Source organism: Aotus nancymaae, unplaced genomic scaffold (genome assembly GCF_030222135.1).
Source record: "Aotus nancymaae isolate 86718 unplaced genomic scaffold, 86718_ANA_hifiasm-v0.15.2.pri h1tg000008l, whole genome shotgun sequence".
In the NCBI taxonomy this organism is placed as follows: domain Eukaryota; kingdom Metazoa; phylum Chordata; class Mammalia; order Primates; family Aotidae; genus Aotus; species Aotus nancymaae.
In genome coordinates, this window is record NW_026988419.1 from 42,487,539 (window position 1) to 42,514,013 (window position 26,475).

The following is a 26,475-nucleotide window of genomic DNA, read 5'->3' on the forward strand; positions in this document are numbered from 1 at the left end:
TCTACAGCAACCTGTTGACTACATTCTCCACTTCTCCTTCCTATATATCTAGAGCTCTTTGGATGGAAACTGCTATCTGCTGACAAATACTCTGTAATGCCAAATTGTCTATCTATTTACATTTATGAGTATTACAAGTAGAAACCTGTAATACTCTACTTGTAATACTCTACTGCCTTGGTGTTCCCAAATTTTAGTTGCTCTCTTCTCATTCATTCACTGATTTAAGATTGGGGGCACACTGCTTGCCTAGTTTACCATCTACTGTCTGTTAATGCCCCTTATAATAGATGCAACACTGCCTGCCTGCTGGCTTTTTTCTGATATTGCTCTGGGTTTGTCCCTTAGCATGTGCCTGACACCAGCAATGTGTGTGGTTCTAAGCCTCAGCCCTCACTCTCTCCACAATCTGATGCCTATAAAACAGACCATACTTAGCCAGGTTGTAGGACTATCACCGATTCTTTAGCACACACAAAAAAGAAGGGCTTAACAATAAGTCATTCCATAGTTCTTCACAGTCTACACTCGGAAACAAATGTTATTATAAATACATAAACAAATATTTTCTTCTTACAAGAAAAAGAATTTTATGTACTTGAACAGTTGAAAAAACAGGTATAGATAGCCTGAACTTCATCCACTAGTGACCTACATACAGCTCTATGTCTTGAAATATTAAAAAAACAGTATCCACACAATTTACATGAAGAAAACACTCAGAACAGTGAGATTAAGCCAACAATGAATTAAGAATAAGTTGTATGTTCCTTATGTGGAAACTGAATAGAAACTAGCAACATTCTTTAATCTCAGGAACTTAGAAGAACTAAAAAAACCCCTGATTTTAAATAATCAGGAGAAAAAAACTGCAAAATTCTCATAATACCTAAAAGGTATACCTAATAGTATTTTCTTTCAATTCCCTCAGGATTTTGTAATTTCTTCCAAGATCTTAGATAGTTACTAGTTTTAAGAAAGCTTCCTGATTCACAAACATTTATCCTAAACTATATTATTAAGCCAGATTCACATATTGGAATTACAAGTAACAAGCAGGCCTAAGTGAAGCTTCTAAAATACAAGCCACAACTTCCAAAGCCCCCACCCCCACATTTCAGCCTACTGGCATTCATTTTGAGTATTTCCTTATTTTGGGAAACCCACAGTCTCATTACTTAAATACCATCTGTACCTACTTATCTAAAGAGGCAAAGAGCTCCTTAGCAAAAGCTAAGTGTAAAATAATTCTTTTTGGATTTTTTTTAAAGTAGGATATGATTTTTTTAAAGTCAGGTTAAAACTAGGTTTATTAATCTTTTAGAAATAATTTTACTTTGATAAAAATATAGGTATTTTGACTCAACTTTGTGTTTCATCTGCTGTTTTAAAAATTATAAGAAAACTAGATTAAAGTATGAAGCTAAAATTGCCAACACATTTTGCCTTTTGTTTTTCTACTAATGACAGCCATATAGCCTTTTAAGTGTATCCCTCCACTGGTTCAAAGGATACTCCCAAAATAGAATCAGTTACAGATTGGCCATGACTTAAGTCATTCTGCCAACCAATTATCTGATCTCAAGCTCCAACATTCATGTTTAAAATCATTTACTTAAAAAGATCTGGCTGGGTACAATGGCTCATACCTGTAATTCCAGCACTTTGGGAGGCCAAGGCAGACATATCACTTGAGCCCAGGAGTTTGAGACCAGCCTGGGCAACATGGAGAGACTTCCATCTCTATAAAAAACTTAAAAAAATAAATTAATTAACTGGGTGTGGTGGCACACACCTGTTGTCCAAACCACTGGAGAGGCTGAGTGGGGAGGACTGCTTAAGCCCAGGAGGTGGAGTCTGCACCCACTGCACTCCAGCCTGGGTGATAGAGCGAGACGCCCATCTCAAAAAAAAAAAAAAAAAAAAGTCTTTTTAACTCTTGAAAACACATTTATTTTCCAAGCACTTACTGAGTACATTAGACTCTAGGGATATAAAGATGAATGAAACATTATCTCTGCCTTGAAGAAACCCAGAGTATACTGTGAAGCACAGACCAGTATACAAAAATAAGTACAATAAGGAGTTGAAGTTATTGTGACAGAAGTATATGTAGGGATAAAAATGAAAAGGAAAGGTCATTCTACTTGAAGGAAAAGATAACAGAAAACACTTAAGCTTATTCTAGGCTGAATTTTAAAGATGATGTGTTGACCAGATAGATGAGAAGCCAAGAAATAAATGTCAAAGTTGATAAATACACATAAAGTATAATATGTTATACATACAAAATTTTATATCTAAATGCACACACACATATACACATGCAAACTTAGGCAGACTATGTCTAGAGTGCTATAAGGATAAAATAAAAATGTTTAATGCCAAACATCAAACCAAAACAATGTTCAAAGTTATAATTCCTACAAAAATGTTTTTTAAATGAAAAGTTATATTTAAGACCTAGTTTTATTTCTGAATTAAAAAAGAAACTGCCTTACAAATACAAAAACATTATGCTTTCACTGCTTAAATTCTGCCATTTTTCTAAAAGTCACCACATACCATAGTTCCAAAGCTCAAACATGTTCACGTTCAATAAAAATATACCCCAACACAGCTGCGCATGGTGGCTCATGCCTGTAATCCCAGTACTTTGGGGGGGCTGAGGCGGGTGAATAACGAGGTCAGGAGATAGAGACCATCCTGGCCAACATGGTGAAACCCTATCTCTATTAAAAATACAAAAAATTAGCCGGGTGTGGTGGCGCACGCCTGTAGTCCCAACTACTCAGGAGGCTGAGGCAAGAGAATTGCTTAAACCCAGGAGGCAGAGATTGTAGTGAGCCGAGATTGCACCACTGCACTACAGCCTGGGTGACAGTGTGAGACTCTGTCTCAAAAAAAAAATTATATATATATATACACACACACACATATGTATACACCCCAACACAATAAATATGGTCTATCTTCACAGAAGAGTTACATGTTGCTAACACCTCCATGTTTTTAATACTGCTTTCAGGGAGTGTATCACATTTGCTGCAAACTATTACCAAACTTATCTCTAATGACTAGTAACATGCTACACACACATAAAGAATAATGCGGGCTTTGTACCTCATGAAGTGTGAGATGTTTCCCATCCTTCCTCTTTGAGTCAAATCTGCCATATATTGCACTGTACTTCCGAATTTCCTCCTCTTTGTGTGGATCATCATCGTTCATCTCAAAGATGTGACCAATCATTTTGGCCAACTTCTTGTTGGTTTTTAGCAGCTCTTTCACTTCATTCAAGTCACTTTTCGGCAGTGTGGGGGCCATCCGCTCCACACACTCAGCCACAGAGAGTGCAGCAGCAGCATCCAGCGCCTCGCTGCTCTCCTTTGGGGATGCAGGGGAGCCCAGGTCTGCTGGCGAGAGGCTGTGCTCGCTCTCAGTAGCATGGTGGCCTTGCCAGAGTCTGGAATCACCAACACTCTGCAGCGCTAGGCTCCCGACCACATCTGACTTCCCCTGTCCCAAGCTCTGCACACAGGTGGTGGCAGCACATTTGGGGATTTTTAAATGAGGTTCCCGGGCATTGCTACTCCTTTCATAACTACTGCAGGATATTCCCAGCCAAGTCGGCGATCCCTCCGGTAATTTATAGATGGGTATGCTACTGACAGGAAGGGAAGTCAGCGGCTGATTGAAAAGCCCAGGGTTTGTGACCCAGTCTCTCAAAGCCTTCTGCAGCCTTCTAACATGAAGGGGCTTGCTAGCCATGCCCACGAGTGCCATGATTTCCAAAAACTCCTCTTCTCCTGCTTCACAGAGCTGCTGGACATCATCACCACCTTGTTGGATAAAGGCATCAAAATAAGAAAGTAGGTTGGCTTTTTGTAATATTCTATACAGCTGCAACTCGCCCAGCGTCCTGGGTAAGGCCGTAGCCATTACTGTGGATGGGTTCAACCTGCCAAAAAAAAAAAAAAAAGTAAAAATTCGTCATACTTGTTTCAAACCTCTTACATCAAATAGGTTAGACTACAGGTTTTAAAAACAAAAACAAGCAGCATCTGCATAGTGACTGTCTGTGAAGGAAGCATTCCCTCTACCTACTTTATTTCATTCTGCACTCCTAACAACCTTATAGGTCAGTAACTAAACTGACCTAAAAAGAGTAACTGTTAAGCAGGAATCTAGAGGTTCCAACCAAGGCTCAAACCAAGGGTTCCACATCCCACATTTTTGACTATATACAGGAATGGACACAGCTGGAGTTAAAAATTATTAAATTTAGCAGGAGGTAAGAAGTAGAGTATGCTACCATTTGCTGAATACTTATTGTGTGTCAGGCAATACAATAAACACTTTACGTATGTCTGATTCTCACAACGGCCCTGTGACACAGGTACAGTTATTCCCATTTTACAGAGAAAAAAATGAGCAAGATGAGTCTGGCAGGCAAAGGAAGATAGATTTCAGTATGAATTGGAGGTGAGAAAATAGAAGGTGGTTTGTTTAGGAATCAAGAAAGAGGAGGTAGAGAAAAGTCCAACAAGTAAGTGACAAGATTTGGTGATCACTTAGATCTAAGTGATGAACAAAGTTACCATTTATTGATGTTTATTGATGAAGGAAATAGTTACTGTTTACTGACACTCTGTAGTTTAAGAAAAGAGTTACAAGTAACAATGAGATTACATCTGAGAGTTCAGGATTCAAGAAAAGAGTTACAAGTAACAATGAGATTACATCTGAGAATTCAGGATTCTAACAGGCATTAGGGACACAGAAAAATAAGGATGATGGGATTCCCTTTCAAACACACAGCACTTGCACATGGCACAGGGTAGAATGCTTATGGAGAACAGTCCCGCGTGTATCAGGGACAGAGCTGTAGGATAAAATGAGGAGGGTGGGTGATCCCTCCAAAGCAGCAGGAGAAAGCCTAAGACAGAGCCAAGGAAGAAACATACTTTTTAAGGCCAAGCAAGACAAAGAAGTCTGTTTTTAAAGAGACAGAACAAGACTCAGCAAAGTACTTCTTGACCTCTTAGCAGCCTTCAAAAGTTGTTCACAGTTGCCTGGAGACCTCCCACATACAAAGAGGAGTTGGCCAAGTACTTCCATTTAAGAGAAACAAATAAACTTGTTGTAATCAAATGCACTCTTAGGATTAAAAGTACCCTGTAGCCCTCTATGGAGAAAATAACAGAAGGCTAAAAAAATACGTGCATCAGGGGAAAATGGAAGACCCACTCTCAACTCTAACAGTATATAGGAATAGTTAACTGGGACAATAGTTAACTGGTAATAGTTAACTAGGCTTTTCCCTGAAAGCCAAGAAGTCAGAGAACTTGGGACTTGTTTTATGTCATCTATCAGAAGGCTACACAAAATTCTAGTCTCAGTCACTTGAAGCAAGGAGAATGGGTGTCCATACCACTCTAAGCACTGACTACTGGAAGCCCCATCTCCTGGAACCTCTGTGTCATCCACAATCTGTTTTGATCAACTAGCGACTTCCTCAAACTTTATGTCTCTTTATTTGCAAGGGCTAGTATGGGCATAACCAGGTGACCTGATGACTTCCCAAAAGACAACAAAGACTGAATTAGGGCCCAGTAGCTTCTGCTAACACCCAGGAAATCACCTGGGGTGTTTTTGAGAAATAGTTTCCCAGGTGCCTGAGATGCATCTCAGAAGACCTCCCATGATGAGGCAAATCTGACAGACTACACAAGATTCCTACTTAATAAATCCTCTGGGAACCACAAACTGCTACAGGTCTTGTGATGATCCAGGCAATCCTTTAGGTCAACCTTCGCATTCATGCCACCTCAGTCCTCTGGATGAAAACATTCTTGCATCTTCTAAATCACCTAAAGGAGGCTCTGCAAGTCCTCCCACTCCAGGGAGAGTCTATCATCCACCTGGACACCAGCTCACAAAAACAGCTGTCTTGAGTTACAGACCCAAGTTTACGGCTATATTACACTACACTATACAAATAGAAGGGCTGCTAGAAAGTGTCAGAGGTGGAAGGAAATTTACTTTCCCATCATACACGTCATGCAACTCCCCCATAGGCTTTCAATGCAATACTAAAAAAGTACATGTATACATGTGTATATATGTACACATGATCAAAACAGACTGGGGAAGACACAAGTTCCAGACATGGGGTTTCCCAGTAGTACATATAATAAGAGAACTGGAACTTTGCAAAGTTTATGGAGTGATCGAGTAACTCACCATATGTACTCCTCACATTATGAGATAGAGCAGAGATTAAATGAAGAAATCTGGAAAAATAGTTTTTAATCTTTTTATAAGCAATAAGAAAAATATACGTATGTTAGACAAATACAAAAGAGAAACTTAAGAAAAAGAGCCAAAAGAACCAAGCTTATATTTTGTTCTTCTGAGATAAGGCAACGATTTTAGAAAATAATTTTCAAGTTTTATCCTTTCTTATCTGTACCCATTTAAAAAAAATGAAACCCCCTAGTTCTTAAGGGAAAGTCCTCTGTATGGGTAAGAAAGTAGTTATGAATATAAGATCTCCATAAAGACTGATAGGACCAAGTGTCTTTCTCCAAAGCCAAGATAACAGACGGAAGAGAACTAACTGATTCGGTCCCTGGAGGCTTTCTAGAGGCCCACACTTACTACTGGGAAAGGAGTTTTCCTCCTAAGCTTTTGCTTTGAGAATGTCTCAGTTTCCTTCCAAAGCCTGCTGTGATAATTTAAACACCCACCCCTTCATATATTAACTTGATGTGATTTGAAAGAAAACTTTTATGAGATTTTCTGTTTTCATAAAATCTATAACCATTAATGATTCAACATGAAGGTCAAATAAGTCAAAAGAAAGCCTCTACCTCCATCTCTTCAAGCTGAAGTAAATATAAAATGGGTCCTTAACATGTTATATACAGGTAGCTTACAGTATTGTAAATCCACTCAGCTGAAAACTACTGTTACCTGGCCTTTTCAAGATGTCCTGGAACGACCACACTGAGTCTGACTTTTCCATGAATTCCACAGTTAAGAGAAACTAGTTAACTGTATTCAAAAGCTAATCCTGAGAACTGGCTGCCAATGTACAGCCAACTTTCACTTCCACCAGCTTAAATCTTCCTCACCCGGCTCAGTCCAATAAAAAGAATCCCAATGACGTTAGGGAAGCGGGATTAAACAAAAAAGCATTAATTTAAGACCATTTGTTGTTGTTTGTTATTCACTGATCTTTTAAATGGTAATGATTTGTTCCAAAACTTTTTAAAAAACTCACTTTGTCTTCTTACAGGGTAGTAGCAGTCACCTGCCAGATTCCAACTGTACTAAGTGAAGTAAGGAGCTAGTTTGGTCGACGGAACTACTGGTCAACTACTGTTTCCCTATGGAAAACAATTTCCCTGACAGTCTCCAAGCTGGGATGTAAGGATATTTTGATAGCACAGAGGGCTTTAATTGTCACTAGGGAAAAGCAGAACCATTCCTTCAAATCTGCCTCAGGCCAGCTTGTTTTCTGGCCTCACCACTGTATCAAAATTTTCTGGGCCTCTCTCATTAATCTCTTTGCTACATGGTATCTATCACTCCTTGAGATGCTCTTCACCTGACTTTGGTAATGCTGTATCATTTGTTTTCCCTACCTTCCCTTATTATATTCTAAGTGCAAGAATTCTCCAAATTTTTGTATTACATCTTTTTTCTACTGTGTGTCCATAACTTTCTTTTGACAGTCTCACCCATTCCCAGGCTTTAATGATCACTACAGACAGATGACCTCAAAATCTGTATTTGTAGCTTGGACCAGGGCCATGGAGTTACTCCAAGTGTTCTCAAATCCAAATGCACACAAAACACTGACCACTGAGTGAAAAAGATGCCTCTCACACACGTCTACTTTGCAAATGAAGGTAGACACTTCTGTTACTTAGTAACATATGAACTCACTTAAAAGCATAATTGGATTTTTGTTTTTGTCTTTATATGTATCCTCAAAAAACAAATACTAAAAGTAGTCATGAATATTTGCAATTTTTTTATTTGAAACGCTATCCTCACACCTGAAAAGTTCAGAACCATCAGCCCAAATTGTTCTTCTGAACTGTAATTTGGCATTCCACCTGGGCATTGTCAAAACCTCAAATTTGATGAGTCTAAAAGCAAAAACATTATCTCATTTTCTTCTCTTCTTCCAGATTCCTAGGTCTACTCATTCCAACTCTCTTAGCTCTTTCAGTTGCACGACTAGTCTTTCAGTTTCCTGGATTTAAGTAAGTTTGGATTCCATTTTTGCTTTTTGTTCTTTTTTCTTCCAATCTACATGTCCTTAGGCTACACCACCACTTCTTTCTCTGCCTCAAAAGCACCAAATTCTAGTGCTCATTGCTTCTTGCCTCAACTTTGAAAAAAGCTCCTTCACCTTCAATAGATCCCACACTGCAATGCCAAGTTTACAAATGGCAAACTTCACCACCACTGCATGGAGAAAGAAATCCAAATGATTCATATGGGTATCCCAGACCCAAGCCTATCCTTCCACCCTTCTCTCTGTTCCTTAGCATGCCCATATACTTGTGACAAGCAGATACACTGGACATTCCTCAAATATGCCTTTCAATTCCCTGCCCCTGTGCCAGGCATCCTCTCTCCCTCCAACCTCCATAGCCTTTCCCAAAATGTCTTTTCCACTACCCCTGGCTGCAGCTGTCCTCTCCCTTCTCTGAACCCCGCAACACTCTCTCTCTCTCATATTTTGAACTTATTCAAATATATCAAGCACTAAGCCAGTTTTCTGGGAAACAGAGGCAAGACAATCCTTCATGGAGAATCAGGAGAAAGACAAGAAGCAGAGACTTAAACACTGTGGTAAATGCTGTGCAGCTGTGAAGGAGTCATGGCACAAGGCAGGCACCTGCCTGGCTCTGCAGAACAAACCACTGTTAGGTTATATGCACCCCGAGGGTAGGAAATAAGTTTCATTAATATTTTATCCCCCGTTATTCTTAGCAAAGTGTTCTATGTTAAATAACATCTCTGGAAAGGTTGCTGTGCAATGAAACCCAACGTCTGAGTCGGAATCTGATCAGCAACCTTTCATATTCCAAAAGGGAGGCCGTCTGTGTAAACCGGTATCTCAATAAATTGAGATCCAATAACAGGGCATCCTGTTACTTTACCTACAGTCCTTTTCATTCTCTCATCCTCATTACTTCCTCTTTCTTAAAAAGCTATATGGTGCACTCCTATAACATGGCTATTCTCCCAGGAAAGCAAAAGATGCTCTCCCCATACAGGAACTACAAGTGGTTAGTGTTACACATTACACATCGAGTCTGGCCCCAAAACCTGCCTTTTAAGAATTCAAGTTCAGTCATGAGATCCTAGTTCTTTTTCTTCTCTCTTCCTATATATGTGGTGTAACTTATCACCAAATTATCTACCTCATAAATGATCCACATACTCAAAGGGATTTATAATCACTATTCTTGCATCTTCTCCCCTCCGTGCTATGGGAATCATTGTTATATACACATACACAAACATATACAGCAATACACATATTCACACACTTCCAGGAGTGGGAAGAAACCAAGGGAAAATCCTAGTTAGGTCTGACTTATTTATGCAGAAGACTAGAGATTCCCTCCTCCAACACAGACTGCAAGTTTTACTTTAAAATTATCTGAGTTAATAGCAACCTCTTACAGACTTACAAAAAATGTGAAAAACTTTGGAAAGAGTTAAGAGCTCATGAGTCATTTACAGATTAAGGTAAATTAGTTCCACCAGATTGCTTTCCTCTTAACATCTAGACAAGATCTGATGCACATTAATGAAAGATTGAGATGAGAAATGGGGATGATGAAAATAGGAGATCTGAGGACAGACTACACTTAAAGCCTCTGAAGTATTGCGACTTTAAGAGAATATAGCTTGAAGGTACAGGGGCCTGGGAGAAGGGTGAAATGGGTACATGATAGGCTGAAACTGAAAAGGTTTATAAAAAGCAGGAATTTAACTTAGGGAAGGATGAGCTTCTATGTCAGGTGTGTCCAATCTTTTGGCTTTCCTGAGCCACATCGGAAGAATTGTCTTACGCCACACAAAAAATTCACTAACACTAACAAGAGCTGATGAGCTTAAAAAAAAAAAAATCACACACACACACAAATCTCATAACGTTTTAAGAAAGTTTACACATTTGTATTGGGCTGCATTCAAAGCCATCCTGGGCTGCATGCAACCACAGGCCTTGGGATGGAAAAGCTTGCTCGACGCAATTAATTATTTTTGCTTTTATCCTCATTCTAGAACCCAGAACTCAAGCTAAAATGATTAAACTTTATGGGTTACTTAAGATTGCAGAGTTGCCCTAGGTACTAACTCCCATGTAGGTGTTTCAAGTTCCAAATGATTTACCTAGGCATGCATATTACTAAGTATTCAGTGGTGGATCATATAAGTCAAGATACTTTTGGATCTGAGCTGTGAATTAAATATATCCTTTCCAATGAATTGAGGGTAATTTGGTAAATTTAAAATGCTCTCTCTTGTTGTTTCTAAATTCTGAATGAAGCTGGAAAAACAATTTTCGAGACATCTTAAAATTTTAATAAAAATATTCAGTGTAAGGTTAAATTTACTTGCCAAAATTAGAAAAAACTAAATCAGATTTATTTTGCTAAATAACTATCTATTAATTTCATTATAATTACAATAGGCAAATACTAGCATTTACTATAAAGGCTGGAAATTCTCAACCAACCAACCAACCAACCAACCATCAAATCATTCAACAAACATTAAATAGCCTCTCAGCACTGACTATGCAGGCAATATTTATAAGTCTTTTCACCTTTTCAGAAGTTTCTCTGTAAAAATCATTAAATTAATAAATTAATATGCAAATCAATGGGCCACCCCTAAATACAATGTAAGGAGAAATGACAAACTCTTTGAAAGCTTAATGGTATGTTTTAGCTGTGTGAATTCTCCCAAGATGAGGATTACTATTTTTCTCAAGCATCAACTTCTCAAATTTCCCACTTGTTCCATTATTAAGCTTAAGGAGTATATTCTACTGTTGTATGAGTTATTGAACATGTCAGATTAGAAAGGGAATTTGCATTTAATATAATAATTGTGCTATTCTTCACACTACTGTTCAAAAGGATAAAAGAAGCAGGTTAAGATAAAAATAAATCCAAAGCAAAGGGGCTAGCAACCTTTTATTATGCTCCAGTGGGTATTTATTGTGTAAAATGTTTAGCAAATTCCACAATGAAATATGCATAGATGGGGTGATTACACATTAGCATGATCTTAACTGTTCAAATCATATTATAAAATGGTCACTTCCATCTAAAACACAGCTTCGCATTTAAAGGTAAATTTTACAGAGATTTCATTTCCAAAAATGCACATAAATAACACCCACAAAAAAACAGCTCCAGGCTTGTTATAATGGAATAAATGAGTCCTAAGTCTTAGGCCAACAGATACAAAAACTTGACATAACCTGGGAGACTAAGGTGGGATAATCCCTTGACCCCAGGAGTTTGAGGTCAACCTGGGCAACACAGCGAGACCCCATGTCTATATTTTTTTAGCAACTGGCATACTTCTGTTTTCATCCAGCTGTTACTTTAAATATTTAAAGTTCACTAACAATTCTTCAAAGATGTCTCCCACTTTATAATTTCTTCTTTCAAAGAAGCATCCACAGTGCAAACCCCCCAAAATCTTCAATAATAAACCAATAGGTTCTTAGCTGTAGTGTGATGAAAATACCTAATGCTTTAACTGATTCTCTAATAAGAAGAATAAAAATCTATTAACTTTCCCATATGACAGTGGGTATTATTTACCAGTTACAAAAAACAGATTACTCAACTGAATTAATAATTTTGAAATATGAGATAATTTATTAGATCAAGTTATTTACTAGACATATAAGCTTACTCAACGTCCTTGTAACAGCATAGTAATCCTAAGAATTTCTGTCATTTGAATTACATCCATAATTAGAAGGTAGAATAAAATAAAAATCCATCGAGCCTCAATGTTTTTATTATTATTACTGATACCTTTACGAGTAACAAAAGACCATCAGAGCCAGAGAAAGAAAACATTTCTAATATGGGAATGGCATATTAACTTTATTGCAAAATGGTAAAAATAAAATTGAAACAAAAAGTTTCTTCCAGAAGTTCCTTTACATAATTTCTTTCAAGATCTAATGTTCCAATATTTAATACCCAAAACAGGGATAAAAAAGGCTGACCTAGCCAGCCACTTACAAAGTCTCAAGAAAACCCTAACTTGCATGTTAATCCCATAAGGACAAAATATAATCTTTTAAACTGAATGAAAAGATAATATTAAATGTCTTCAATGCCACAAATATGGAGGAGAAAAAGATAGCCCTGCATATGAGAGCCACTTTTACTGGCACACAGATTAGATCAGAAGCAGCTCTTTCAGAAAAAGCTCAATCTCCACCCAAAACAGAGAGAGCAAATCCTATGTGCATCCTCTCTTCTCATACTTCTTATAACCCACACACAAATTACGAAATAGCGTAATTGAGTATGTTGTTCAGGGAAAAATTTTCAAAAAAGTGAAAACCTAGGAAGGTAAGTCATTGCGTGCACACTCTAACAACAGCTAAGCATTTCCTACGTGACTAATCTATTTTAAATTCGGTTCCTCTGTTCCTATGCAATCTCATATTATCTATTAAAACTGCCAAAATATTTTAAAACAAGATCTGAGAATTCCTCTCTCAGTTTCTGATCTTTGCACTCCTTGAGTTGGCAGACACGTCACTGGCAAACCAACTGGTAGTGACAAGTTACTCCAAATCGACTCTTTCAGATGAAATTTTAAATTAACAGCCATCCCCAAATTTTCTGTGCCTCCCGAATCTCAGGGAGCTAGGGGTAAGTACACGCAAGTCCTCCGGACCACTTGCTGCAAAACTTGGTCTGAAGAATCTATAAATGGATATTCCATTTCAACCATCCCTTTCCCCAAGATCCTGCAACATTCAGGCTTATTAGGAGGGTCGTTTCCTATCTCAAGCTTTGGAAACTCTGAGCTTGCAGACAACAAAGATTTGACAGTATTTTCAATGTTTCTCTATGATAAGGTCACACACCTCTGCATCCAAGGCTTATATGTCCCACATGTGTTTGCAAATTCCTCATCGGCCTTAGAGGCACAAAGAGTCTCTCGCTTCCCTGCACCTCGGTTCCAAGTTTCTGTAAGCCACTTCCATGCAAAACTCTCCTTCCGCTTTTAAAAAGAAAACTACATTGGCAAGGGGAGGGTACCCAAGAAGCAAATCGAGACGGTAAGTGCAACACTTTTATAAAGTAAACAAACAAAAAGCCTGCCTTGACGAACGCGGCTGCAAAACTCTGGGGCCAGCGCGCACAACCCACATCGCACAACCCCACAGCGCCCCGCGATCCCTCCGAGCGCCGCGTGACGCCCCCAGCCCTGTTAGCAAAATGGACTCGGCACCCCCGGCTTTCTCGGAGGGAAAATGCACAATGCACGAGTCAGGGCCGCGCTCCCCATTCCCCGCGGCCCCGGCACACAGAACATCTCCGGGAATCGCCCACACAAGCCCGGGGCCGCCCTCTCCTTCCGGCGCCGGCCGCGCGGAGCCCGCTCCCCCGGACACCGCCCCCAAAAGTGCCCGCGCGGCCCCGCGACTCCGCCGCCCCAAGTTCGCCCGCGGCCGCTCCGGCGCGAAAGCGTCCCGCACTTGGCGGACCAAGAGTGGCGGCCGTCCGCCCCGGTACGTACTCAGCCAGTGGCTGCAGCGGTCTTGGCGCGCTCTCCCCGAGGACTGCTCAGCCCCAACTCCAAAGCGACGGCCCCCGGCTCTCCCTCCTCTGGCGGCTGCGGGAGCCGGGACACCCCCGCTCCCATCGAGGGGGGAAGGGAAGGTGGTGGGCGCGCTCTCCCTGCTCCCCCCCAGCTCGGGCCCGCCGCTGCTTCCCGCCCGCCCGCCCCGACGGCGCTCGCTTGGCCGCGGCGGCGGCGGCTCCTCCGGGCTGCGGCGCGCGGGCGGCGGCGGCAGCGCCTCCCCCGCCGCGCCCTGCCCTTCCCTCCCCTGACTTCCCCGCGCGCGCTGCACCCTCCTCCCCCTCCCCCTCCCGCCTCCGCCGCCTCCACCCCCACCCCCCGCGCTGTCACATTGGGAGATTCCGCTCTTGCTACATTCGCGGCTCCAGCTCCCGCCCACGCGCGGCCGAGTGACGCAGATCCCGGCGTGGGCCGCCGCCGGGCGGGGGCGGGGGCGGCCTCCGGGGCCGGGGTTCGGCCCCTTCCAGTCACCCCCTCCGCGAAATCCGGAGGGCGGCCCATTCACACGGCAGCTGGGAGGAACCAAGTGGGCGCCGGGAGTGGGCGGCTCCCGCGAGTCCCGCTCCGGGCTTGGGGAGGGGACGACCGGGAGGGAGGCGGGCGGGGGACGCCGCCTCGGGCCTGCTCTCCAGCTGCAGAGTGAACTAGGGAGGTTTGCAATTTAAAAAAACAGAATTATGTGTGAGGTTCTCGATATAGTATTTCAAAGAGCACACCCGCCAAATCCAACATTCCCCGAGAGGCTGACTTAAAAAAAAAAAAAAATCCTAGCGCGCCGGGCTCCCCTCGCCCCCGCAGGCTCAGGGCGGAGGCGGGGAGGCAGGTGGGCCAGGTGCGCCCCTGCCCGGGGGCCGAGGCGTCCGGCGGGAAGGCGGCAGCGACCGCACGGAGGAAGGGGCAGCAGGTGCGCGGCGCTGGAAAAACCGGCGGCTGGGAGATCATCTCTGCCTTGCTCATCTTGCCCCCTCCCCACCTCCGCCTGGCGTAGGGACGGGAGGAGGAGGAGGGGAACAATGGGGAGGCCGAAATGCAGTTTTGACAACTGTCGCGCTGACCGGGTAACTTAATTCCAACCTTTTTAACCTCCTGAAAATCTGCCTTTTATTTTACTGTTTGATGTTTTCTGTGTACATGATGTAGAAAAACGACGGCGTTAGTCTAGTGCTGATATATGTCAAATTAGAGTTCCCAAGGCACAATATGGAATTTTTTGGTTTGCATAAACTTTGCTAACCAACGTGTTAAAGCATCTTCAAAAATGTACAAGCTGGCCAGGTGCAGTGGCTTACGCCTGTAATCCCAGCACTTTGGGAGGCTGAGGCGGGCGGAGTTCGACACCAGCCTGGCTAACCAGGTTAGGAGTTCGACACCAGCCTGGCTAACATGGTGAAACCTCTTTTCTGCTAAAAATACCAAAAAAATCAGCCAGGCGTGGTGGCGCGCGCCTTTAATCCCAGCTACTCGGGAGGCTGAGGGAGGAGAATCGCTTAAACCCAGGAGGCGGAGGTTGCAGTGGGTTGAGTCGAGCTATTGCACTCCAGCTTGGGCGACAATGAAACTCCTCTCAACAACAAAAAAAGTACTTAAGCTATTGCCAAAAAAATTTTGGAAGTCTATTTTTTAAATCTATGTTTCCATTCTTTGCAAAAAGTAATTTTATCATCGTGTTCTTGAACGTTAAAGAGCATTTGTTAATATAAAACTACTGCAAAGACAGGTAGAATCCCGTTTTAACATACACACAAAAATCCAGTTTTATAGGAGGCCATTCCCACATCCTGGCTGGCCTCCCAGAGTGTGCCTACTTCGCTGATCGGGATACAAGGCATTCTTTGAGATGAGAAATTCTTCAAACTGTATCTTTATGTTGCAGCAATGGATAGGATGATGATGATACTGAAAGCAAAAGACTTTAATCACGTACAGAACCTTTTTTTTTTTCTTTTTGTGAAAACATGTTATAGAAATGAGTAATGCCACAATGGAATACATATAATTAAGGTTAAATCTTTTTCTTCAGTATTAGTGACAGGTTTTGTCTGGAGTAGTTGAGTTGATATTTCAAATGAGTAAGTCTGCTTAATTCCTCAAATTCTTCAACTGCAGAAATCACTACTGGAAGTTTCTCTTAGCCCCTTTAATTGTCACCATTTTTGCAGCTGTGGATCCTGTTCTGCTAGAGAGAAAGTTAGGTGGTTATGTTAAAGACTAGGCAATTTCTTGGCTGGTGGGGAAAGTAATGTTCAGGCAACGAAATCTGCAAAATTCTCCTCTAATTCCTTTTTGGAATCCTGATGTTTTGCAAACACTTGGTCCTGAACAGCTAGAGACAAAGAACTTTTTTTCCATAAAGATATATAATCACTGATTCATGAGTCACGAAATTAGTAGTCTTACCTTTTGAGCCTTCAAGTGGAATTGTTTCCAGAGTTTGAAGAAACAATATGAAATCCTATTCCCAAGCTTGTCTGTGTCTGGCTGAACATGATGCTGAAAAGGAAATGTGTCAGGGCAGATACTGTTTCTTCTGGCTCGTAACTGGTTTCTACAGTTAAACAGTGAAATCTATCCTTGTTTGTTTTCTGGGCACATTTAGATAGTGTATTCTTCCCACATTAAGAATGGCACTTTTGGCCCACTTTACTTTGCCTTAAACGCCCTATGGTGCTGGGCGAAGTGGTGGAAGAAAGGAAAATGAAGGAAAGATAAAATTTTAAGCTTTTAAGCATCCAATTCTGTATGTCTATATGACAACACTGTAGTCAATATGGTAGCTCAAAAAGAACTGAGGCATTCACCTGTATCTAAGACAAGTCAGATGAAGAAGCACGGATTCTGTTTTTCCACCTTACCCCTTGTTGTCGCTCATGCCATCCCTAATACCACCTCCTGACTCCAGCATACACACACAATATTCTCCCACTTCCACGCCTGAGGATTTGTTAGGGGAAAGCAAAGAAGGTAACAATTATGGTTGTCTGATTATCCTCTGAAGACCCTCTGGAAGAGATCAAACAGTTTCAAGGCTTTAGTGTGTTCTTGGAGGCATCCCAGATAAGGTGTAAGAATGTGGTAACACAAATAGTTCCCATTCAGACCACTTTGGATATCTTTTGTTAAACGTCCATGCAGTAGTTTTGTTTTCTCCTGGTGTGATTTTACTATAAATACCTATATACTGAAGTTATTGGTTTATTCAGTACAGCTTGTTGAGTACCAAGAATGTGCCAGGTGTAGGGCCAGATGCTTGGAACACAAAGACAAGTAAGTCATGGATGGGTCCCTGCCCCTAGGGCTTTGCTGTGAAACAGTGAAAATAAGAACAGAAGGAAGTCTAAAAGATAAAGGAAAATGTTTTGTGTCTGTTTACAGGTTTTATTGTCTTTTCATACACTCTAAAAGATTAATATAAAAACTACTAAGAAATGAGGCTATATTATTTTTGTAATACTCCTTTGACTGCAAATCACAGTAAAATAAAAATAATTTTCTTAAAAATGGAAACATTACATTTCTTGTTACCTTTCAATTAGAGCGTAAAGGACACGAATGTAATTTCCAAGAGGGCAAAAGTTTTATTAACTATGGTGTTTTATTAACTTTTGTATATTCACTGGCTAGAACATTGGCTGACGTATACTAGTCACTTAATAAATATTTGTTGAATAAATGAAATGGAAAATATGAACCAACAGATTTTTTTGTATTTTGTAGATGTTCTTAGTATGAATTGTATTTCCTAATAGATGTACCTAAAATACATGATACCTACTTCTGATTAAGTATATAACATTTTCAATAAAATATTTAGAGTAAGAATGTGTTTTGAAGCAGTGTGTAAATTGTGAAGTAATTTTAGAATGTTCCTAAAGTAATTCATATTAGATTTTCAGGCACAAAATTTCTTTTTAAATAAATTATAAAAGGTTAATAAATACACCAAATTCTGTATTTTAACACCATTTGAAAAGTGGCCTGAGAAATATATCAAATTCTGTTTTTTTAATCTATTATTCATGTGTTTATTCTTAACTCTATCATTTGCAAATATCATCCCAGGCTTATTCCGTATTATAAAAGTAAGGGCAAGATAGAGCTACTTCTGATGGCTTAAATAAATGTTACTTTTGTACAGTTTTAAGTTTTGAAAATACTTTTTAAAAAATTTGAAAGCCTTCTTTCAAATTGTTGGCTTAGTTTTTGTTTTCACCTGTTAGCAGTAGATTTGGAAGAAGCTTATTTTACAAGCCTGTTCATAATTTTAATCCATACTGTGGAGTGTGTCACAGTGTACAGCCAAATCACCAGATGTATTTCCCCTCTCAGAAAACCAGATTTTGCCTCTCAAGTTTTTTTTAACTTTTATTTTAGATTCAGGGGCCCATGTGGCTTGTTACATAGGTAAACTTGTGTCACGGGGGCTCATTGTACAGATTATTTCATCACCCAGGTATTAAGCCCATTACTCAATAGTTACTTTTGTGTTCCTATTCCTGCTCCCACCCTCTCCCGTCACGTAGACCCCAGTGTCTGTTGTTTCCTTCTTTGTGTTCATAAGTTCGTATCATTTAGCTCCCACTTATAAGTGAAAACATGAGGTATTTGGTTTTCTGTTCCTGTGTTAGTTTGCTAAGGCTAACAGCCTTCATCTCCATCCGTGTTCTCACAAAAGACATGATCTTGTTATTTGTTATGGCTGCTCTCAAGTTTAAAAATTAGAGAAAAAAAATTTTTTTTTCCTGATTCTGAACGGAAGAAGTTGAACTTCATGGAAGATAGAATATAATGTATGCCACTGAAAATATACAGTCAGTATATATGACACACCTTTGAACACAGGACCAGTCAATGGTAAATGAACACTGCTCCTTTACTTTTGTCTTCTGATGGCTCTGTCAAAGTATAGAAGCATGCTGAGATGATTCGAGATGGAAGAGGCATGTTGGCATTAAAGAGCAGTAAATCACATACTGAACAAGCTATTCCCTTTTCAATTCTCTTTCAGTCCTTTGAAAGAGGATATTTAAATTGGTGCCAGTATGTCTCTGATCCCTGTAATACTTGCTGAATTCTGTTTTTTTTTTTGTTTTTTGTTTTTTTTTTACAGTGAGGAAACAGGCTTCAGCTCAGAGCCTTTGGCAGGCCTCAGTATATAACTGGAATTTAATAGCACTGTTTTCCTTGTTTTTGTTTTTATGATGATCTTCTATTGAGGCAAATGAGATTCATTATGCATTTAGAATAATGATCTCAAAATATCTTTTAAATAGATTTCCTTGAGCAAAACCCCTTACTTTTAAAATAAAAAATATTAAATAAATTCTTTTTTTTTTTTTTGAAACAGTGTCTCTCTCTGTCACCCAGGCTGAAGTACAGTGGCATGATCACGGCTCTCACTGCAGCCTTGGCCTCCTAGGCTCCGGTGATCCTTCCACCTGTGTCTGCTAAGTAGCTGAGACTATAGGCGTTCCACCACGCCTGGCTAATTTTTGTATTTTTTATAGAAACAGGGTTTTACCGTGTTGGCCAGACTGGTTTTGAGCTCCTGACTTAAGCCCACCTCTTAAGGTAAATACTATTTTAGTGCTGCAAGAAAATAATAACTAACATTTATTGAGTACCTAATAAGTGCTGTAGCATTTTATCAGTATGCTTGCAACAGCACTATAAAGTATGCACTATTAGTCACTTCATTCTCTTGTAGAACTGAGGAAACTGAAATGTGTGGTACTAAAATAACCTCTTTAAGGTAACATGGGAGACCCAGGCTTTGAGGCCAAGAACTCTGTCCCAGAGCCCATGTCAGAACCATTAAACAAATAGCCCTAAGTAGCCAAGTCAGTGCCCAAGGTTTCAGAAACACTCAAGTGTTTCTCCCATCTTTAAAGGTCCAGCTTAACTTCCTTGAAGATCACTGTGACCTCCACGTCCCTCAGTAGCCTCTGCTTTCCTTAGCTCCCATTCCACTTATCTTTGATATCACATGGAAGGCTCATAGTTATTTATGCATCTTTAGTGACTTAATTTATGTTCATTGTAAGCCCCCTTGGAAAGAGCAACTATGTCTCATACTTCTCTGGAATTCAGTAAATATATGTTTAAAAGGGTTTTTAAGAAATTATTATTAAAACTGCTTCAACATTATTTTAGCATTTGCAGAAATAGGGGATTCTTTGGACAAAAAATAAAATAAAACCCAAACCATTTCCACATTGTGAAACTAAAAAAAAGTTTTCAGTGAAAAAAAACTGTAGAAAGTTGGTAGTGATTTTGACAACTGAGTGAAAATTTCACTGAAAGAGCATTAATTTATTACTTTCAGAAAGATTTCGTACTTTAAAGTGCTTCAGTAATTCCAAACAAAAGAATAGATTTAAAATGTTCTTAGCGGAGAGGAAGAAAAACATGGCTTATGACCTACAAGATCTAAGATACAATATAATTCTCCCTTATTATTGCCTCAGAACAATTCTATACTTAACAAATTTTCCACTCTGTGTGGTGGTAGCCCTGCAATTAACTGAGTCATGTACAATATTCATATTACCAGAAATAGAATTAAAATTTTTCTTATTTTGCAATATGAAATTCAAAGCTTTGGAAGTGTATTATAGACTAAGTGAACTTTTAAATGCATGGAAATTTGAGTATTTTTAAATATATGGATATTATAAACAAGTTTTTAAAAGACAAGTTAATAGGAATATATCATAACTCATAATTTCAAAAGCCACTATGTTAAAAATAGCTGCTAAAAAGATTTGCTAAAAAATAAGCAAATCTTCATGCATTGTATTTTATAACAAGATACTATAGAATTTTAAGGTAAAAAACATTATAAAGTTCACCTAGTTCATCCTCTTCTGTATATTCAAAATATATTCAAATACCTTGCAGAAATTCAAGATACAACCAGTTTAGTTTCCAATTGTTTATTTCTTTATAAGTTGGTTATTTTGAACTTATAATGCAATCTCTGTTGTAAGAAAACAAAAAACAAAAAAATGAGATGGTTAGATTCCCAGGATGGGCTACCAGTGCTTATAAAGGAAATGAAAATACTGTATTATAAATTTTGGGGGGATTAGGTGGGATCTTAGAAATCACCTAATCCAATTGACTTCTACAGATAAGGAAATTTATACTTCACATTGCTTATATAAAGAGCAGAAAAATATAATATTAGGCAGTAAGTACAACCAAACATTTAATTGACTGAATAGTAATTATGGTTAAATTTTGTGTTTAAGACAGAAGAGAATGTAAATGGAAACTTTTGAAAAGACTTTCTTAAGAGAATTTTGGGAAAATTTTTAAGGATTAGAGCTTTGTTTTTCTTTCTCCTCTATCCCCTATCTTTGGCAATAGTGGTTAAAACTCCTCAACTCTGTCTTCTCTTCCCACTCCTTCCCTCTTCTCCCAGCATCCACTGTGAAGGACTTCTATGGTTAACTCATCTGTAACACTGTTTCAGATCTCAGCCACACTGGCTACTGTCCTCTCATTCCTGGCCATTCATAATTGTTAACAACACAAGCCAGGGTAAAGAGTAGGTTAAAAAGTGCTCTGCTTAGGCCGGGCATGATGGCTCATGCTTGTAATCCCAATACTTTGGGAGGCCGAGGTGGGTAGATCACGAGGTCAGGAGATCGAGACCATCCTGGCCAACGTGGTGAAACCCAGTCTCTACTAAAATACAAAAAATTAGCTGAGTGTGGTGACGCATGCCTGTAGTCCCAGCTACCAGAAGGCTGAGTGAGGCAGGGGAATCACTTGAATCTGGGAGGCAGAGGTCACAGTGAATCAAGATCACGCCACTGCACTCTAGCCTGGACAACAAGAGGGAAACTCCATCTCAAAAAAAGTGCTCTGCTCACCATCTCTGGAATGTGTTCAAACCGTCTTCCATTTGCAACCTGCATTCTTGGCCGCCTCGTTCCTCACAGTCCCATGTCTGGCTTTGCCCTTCTCCACCTAATTTACTGAGATAATGTCGAGTCTGTGCTGACTCTCCCAGCTCTGTCTCTGGGCTTCTCTCTTCCTCTAGGTCATTGCAGGCAAGGGACCCAGCAGCTGAAGTACACCTGTGAAGCATTCCACATGAGGGTGAATGGAGGATTTTGTTTGTTCCCTTGACAAAGGTGTGTGACTTGTCAGCCAAGATGTGGGCTTTTTCATGAAAGGAGCCAGGAAATAGGAAGAGAGCATGTCAAGGAAGAGAGTCCTTCTTGAAGTGAATGGGCAAGAATTGGAAGAAAGTCGGGGAAGAGGATGGAGATTAAAGAAGATATGTCTGTACTTATGAGAAGTGACTAAAGTAGACATAACTGTTTTGGGAAGAAGTGAAAAGCCAAAGAAAAAGTACCAAGTACAGGGCTCCCCTGAAAAAAAATGGAAAGAAAAGGCAGAGGGGGCAAAGAAGAGATCATCCTCACATAATCCCCTCTAAACCAGCCACAGATTTGTGCTCTTGACCTGGGACAGATGGGAGTGATGGGTTGGAGTGGCTGGGGCAGATCTGCAGGGAGAGGGGCAGAGAAGCAGCAGCCCATCTTCTCTCTTTGCTGAGATTGGAAGAGGTAAGTGTCAGGAAAAGGAAAGAAAAGCAGAATGGGTTCAAAAACTGTCCCACCATACCAAGTATTTTACCATGCTGATTCAGATATCCTGAGTTGCCTTATCACTCAACTAGCTACAAAAAAAATATTGAATGTGTTAATATTAATGAGTTGGCTAATTGTCACAACAAATTACTCAACACTGCCTTCTAGGAGCAAGTACTTTGAAAGGACAATGCACAATGCAGGTATCCTACAATGAGAGACTTTTTAACTACTGAAATAAAGATAAATCAAACATAATTCTGTTTGCATATAATTGCAAAGCTACCTCTTTACAGTTAGAACTATATTGTTATGTACCCAGACTTATACGTCATGACTCAGCTTACCCAGGACTGGCAATAATATATGGTAATCAAAAACTTTAAAGACTTTTCTATCTATTACTGTATTTTTTCATTTCTTACTGTAACAATTTCTCAACAGTGGCAGAGGAAGGGTTTTTTCCAACTATAAAATATATTCTTTAAATAAACTGTTCCAAATCATCACAGTGTTGCAGAGGTTAGGGGTTCATCATTGCTGGTAAAAAAAATAAATAAATAAACAGCCTTTAGAACAGCAGTTTGTCAAGTTGAACCAAGAGTTTCAACATGTCCATATGACTTCAGCCAACAAATTCACTTCTAAGATAATTATACTAAGTGTATACACATTTAAGTTTATACATTTTTATTACAACATTATTTATAAAATTGAAAAAACATCCAAAATAATGTATTGGTTAAATAAGTTATATCACATCTATATGATGGAATATATTCAATTAATATTTAATAATTTTGAGAAATACTCATAATATTATGGGTAAAAATAGAGCAGAGAAAAACAATCTGTAATCGCTCTACCTGAATATGCATGGAAGGAAACTTACTAAATGTTAGCAGTAATTATCTCTCGGTGATGATATTATAGATAATTTTTATTTTCTTCTTTATGCTTTTTTCAATTTTTAAAAATTTCAACAATAAACATGCATTACTTTGAAAATCAGGAAAAAATTAAATGTTATTTGACCAAGATCCTGCTTCAAAAGCAGTTTACACATAAAAATGAGAACAAAATTGTACGTGTTTATTCGCTTGTTTGCAGAGGGCAACAAAAACCAGGAGGTCAACAAAAACCAGGAGCTAAGAAATGTGTGTTGGGCACTTAGTATGTCATCTGTCCTGTATAACTACAGATAATATATCTGACACATGGTAGACCCTCAAGACATAGATACCCCACCACACCAAATACTTTCACCATGCTGATTCAGATATCATCCTGAGTTGCCTTATCACCCAACTAGCTACAAAAAAATGGAAAGTGTTAATATCGATTATATATATTATACATGTAATAAATATATATATTATATATATAACATATATTTTTATATATAGCACTGGCTTGAACTGCTTTAATCTGATGTCACAAATAGTCTCTTTTTTTCTGATTAATCATTCAAGCATGTATCTTCTTGAGGATCCTCCTGTTCCAGGGACCTATGCAGTCCCAGAGCTTTTGCAGTTCAAAATGTGACATTCAGTGGGCTTCCACACCCAATGATGGAACTGGCATCTGGGCCACCTCTAATGCCCTCCCTTTTAGCTGCAGAAAACTGGCCTACCAGGTGCAGAATTGGTCCCGTGCTGCTTGAGACCCATCTACTGCTGTGGTTCCTTAGGAGAGGACAGCAGAGTCCACTTTCTCCAACACTGCAGTTCTTTCTTCATTTTGCAGATGCCACCATCTCCCAAGTGTGAGCTCCAGACCCACCTTGATCATCTCGACTCAAAGCTGCTTTCACCCCTTCCTTTCCCCCTCCCCCAGGTATCAAGCCACCAGTGATGGCGCTCTTTCAGACCCATATAGTAGAAGAGGCCTAAATTTGTTAACTACTTTTTGATTTTAAATTTTGCTTTACAGTATCTTTTCCAGCATCAGTAGATTTCAAGCCATGCTCATTCCTGTCCTTCCAACCTCTCAGTTTGCCCAACATCAAGGTTCGTTTTCGTCAGGACTATTGACATTGCTGTGAAGTTTCCCGTGGCAGGCTGCCCAGATGCTTCTGTCCAGATCCTCTGAGCACCAGGCGGTTACACAAGGCCCCTCTGTGTGACTTATTGTCGCCTTCCACTCCCACTCACATACTATGGATGGATAGGAGTTTTTATGCTAAGGTCAAAAAATAGGCAGGTTACTTACTTAGAAGGTGGCATTTTACAAGCAAGAATGGATACTAAGACTAGAAAATGGACAGTGTGAGGACAATCAGAGGCAGGAAAAGATGTAAAGAATTTGGAACACTCCAGGCTCCCCATGCAGGACAGTGGTCTGACAACTGGTAGTGCTCTCTGAGAAAGAAGGGAAAGCTCAGTGCTGCCAGGAGCACTCTGATTGCTCCTTGCACTGCAGGCTCTGACAGCTCTTCAGACAACATCACTAACTCCCCAGCTCCTGCTCCTGCAGTGTTTCATCCTTATTTCTTCACTTGCTTTCACCTCCCTCTCAGGCATTCAGTGTGCTACTGATGTCTGAATTTGTTTCCTGACAAGGAAAAACATGATCTGATCCAAATATACCCAGAGGTATTAAGGTTGCAGTGTGCTACTTTTCCAAAGGTGTTTATACCTGGAGACTATTTGCTTGTTCAACAATTAAGCACTGACTGAGGGATACACACTAAGCCTATATGCACAAGAAAATTAAAAAATCTCTGCTCTAATTCCTAGTCTAGAAAGGTGAATACACATGTAAATGAGCACATACACACATTATAAGAGGTTTTTAGTCACACAAAGAAAAAGCGATGGTTCTGTATTGGGTGGGGCAGGGGGGTGAAAGTAAGTAGGCCTTGTAAGCAAGCAACAATTGGACAGGTCTGGAAGGATGAAATTAGTAGAAAGACTCGGGAAGTGCAGGCATCCCCAGCAGGTACGGAAGCACAGAGACAGTGAAGCAGCACGAGCGTGAGCAATAACTTAGGGAAATTACTGTCAAATGAAACATAACGGAGTCCAAATGACTTGAGAATTAGACGTGAAGAGGCCAGAGCCAGAAGATGAAGTCGTAGAGACCAAATTATGCAGGAGCCTCCTCTTGGACTTTATCTTGTAGCTGTAGTTCTCACCATCAGTGAGTGCAAGATTTAAGCTGCAAGTGTCAGGCATGAGGCTAATAGATACAACTAAGGGAAGAGAGAAATGATTGAAAGGGGAACAAGGGGTCTTCTGAAGTGCTGGCCAGCAAGGCTTTTTCTTGTTCTGGACCACGTGGATGTTCTGAACTTCCATGGTTATGTGGATGTTCACTTTGTAATCATTGAACTGTACATTATGCTTTCTGTACTTGTTGTACACTCTACTTCTCAATTGTGAAAAAAAGTCTTTTTAAGAAAATTCAGCTGGGTTATTTATTGAAAACACAGATTCCAGGATCTCCCTGTCAGACATACTGATTGAGTAGGCCTGGGTTGGCACTTGGGAAATCTGCGTATTTTAAATGATTACCTTACTGGATCTGAAGTTAGAAGGGACCCCTAGACCACACTTTGAGAACACTGCTAGCCCTCTTGGGGAGCCACCCAAAAGATTTAAGCAGGATGCTAAGAACAGAGATTTGTCTATCTGAATGTTGTGGATAAAGGGAGAGGAAGAAGGTGAGGGTGGCCTCCATCTTATGCCCTATTAGCACTTGTGGGTTCTGTGTCCCATACCTTTTGTGTTTTTAAAAGAGATGTGACAAATAAGGTGCTAATGACTTAGAAGTACTAAATACATTTTATTTTTAGATGGAGTCTCACTCTGTCACCAAGGCTGGAATGCAATGGCGCAATCTTGGTTCACTGCAACCTCCACCTCCTGGGTTCAAGCAATTCTTCTGTCTCAGCCTCCTGAGTAGCTGAGATTACAAGCATGTGCCACCACACCTGGCTAATTTTTTGTATTTTTAGTAGAGACAGGGTTTCACCTTGTTGGTC

At 40.0% G+C, this 26,475-nt stretch overlaps 1 protein-coding gene across 4 annotated transcripts in view; it reads right to left on the minus strand.

Annotated features, from left to right (window-relative positions):
- NAB1 (NGFI-A binding protein 1) overlaps positions 1-13,980 on the minus strand; it is a 45,349-nt gene extending 31,369 nt beyond the window's left edge. For 2 of the 4 annotated variants that reach the window (XM_012464140.3, XM_064373231.1), the window contains exons 1-2: positions 13,169-13,433; positions 3,124-3,961 (exon numbers count right to left, since the gene is read on the minus strand). In XM_012464140.3, the coding sequence (XP_012319563.1) occupies positions 3,124-3,961; positions 13,169-13,176 (846 nt within the window). In that variant the 5' untranslated portion in view covers positions 13,177-13,433. Of the gene's footprint in view, positions 1-3,123; positions 3,962-6,978; positions 9,669-13,168; positions 13,434-13,824 lie in introns of those variants that run through there. The other 2 variants (XM_012464141.3, XM_012464142.3) reach the window with 2 other exon arrangements.
- Positions 13,981-26,475: the final 12,495 nt, after the last annotated feature.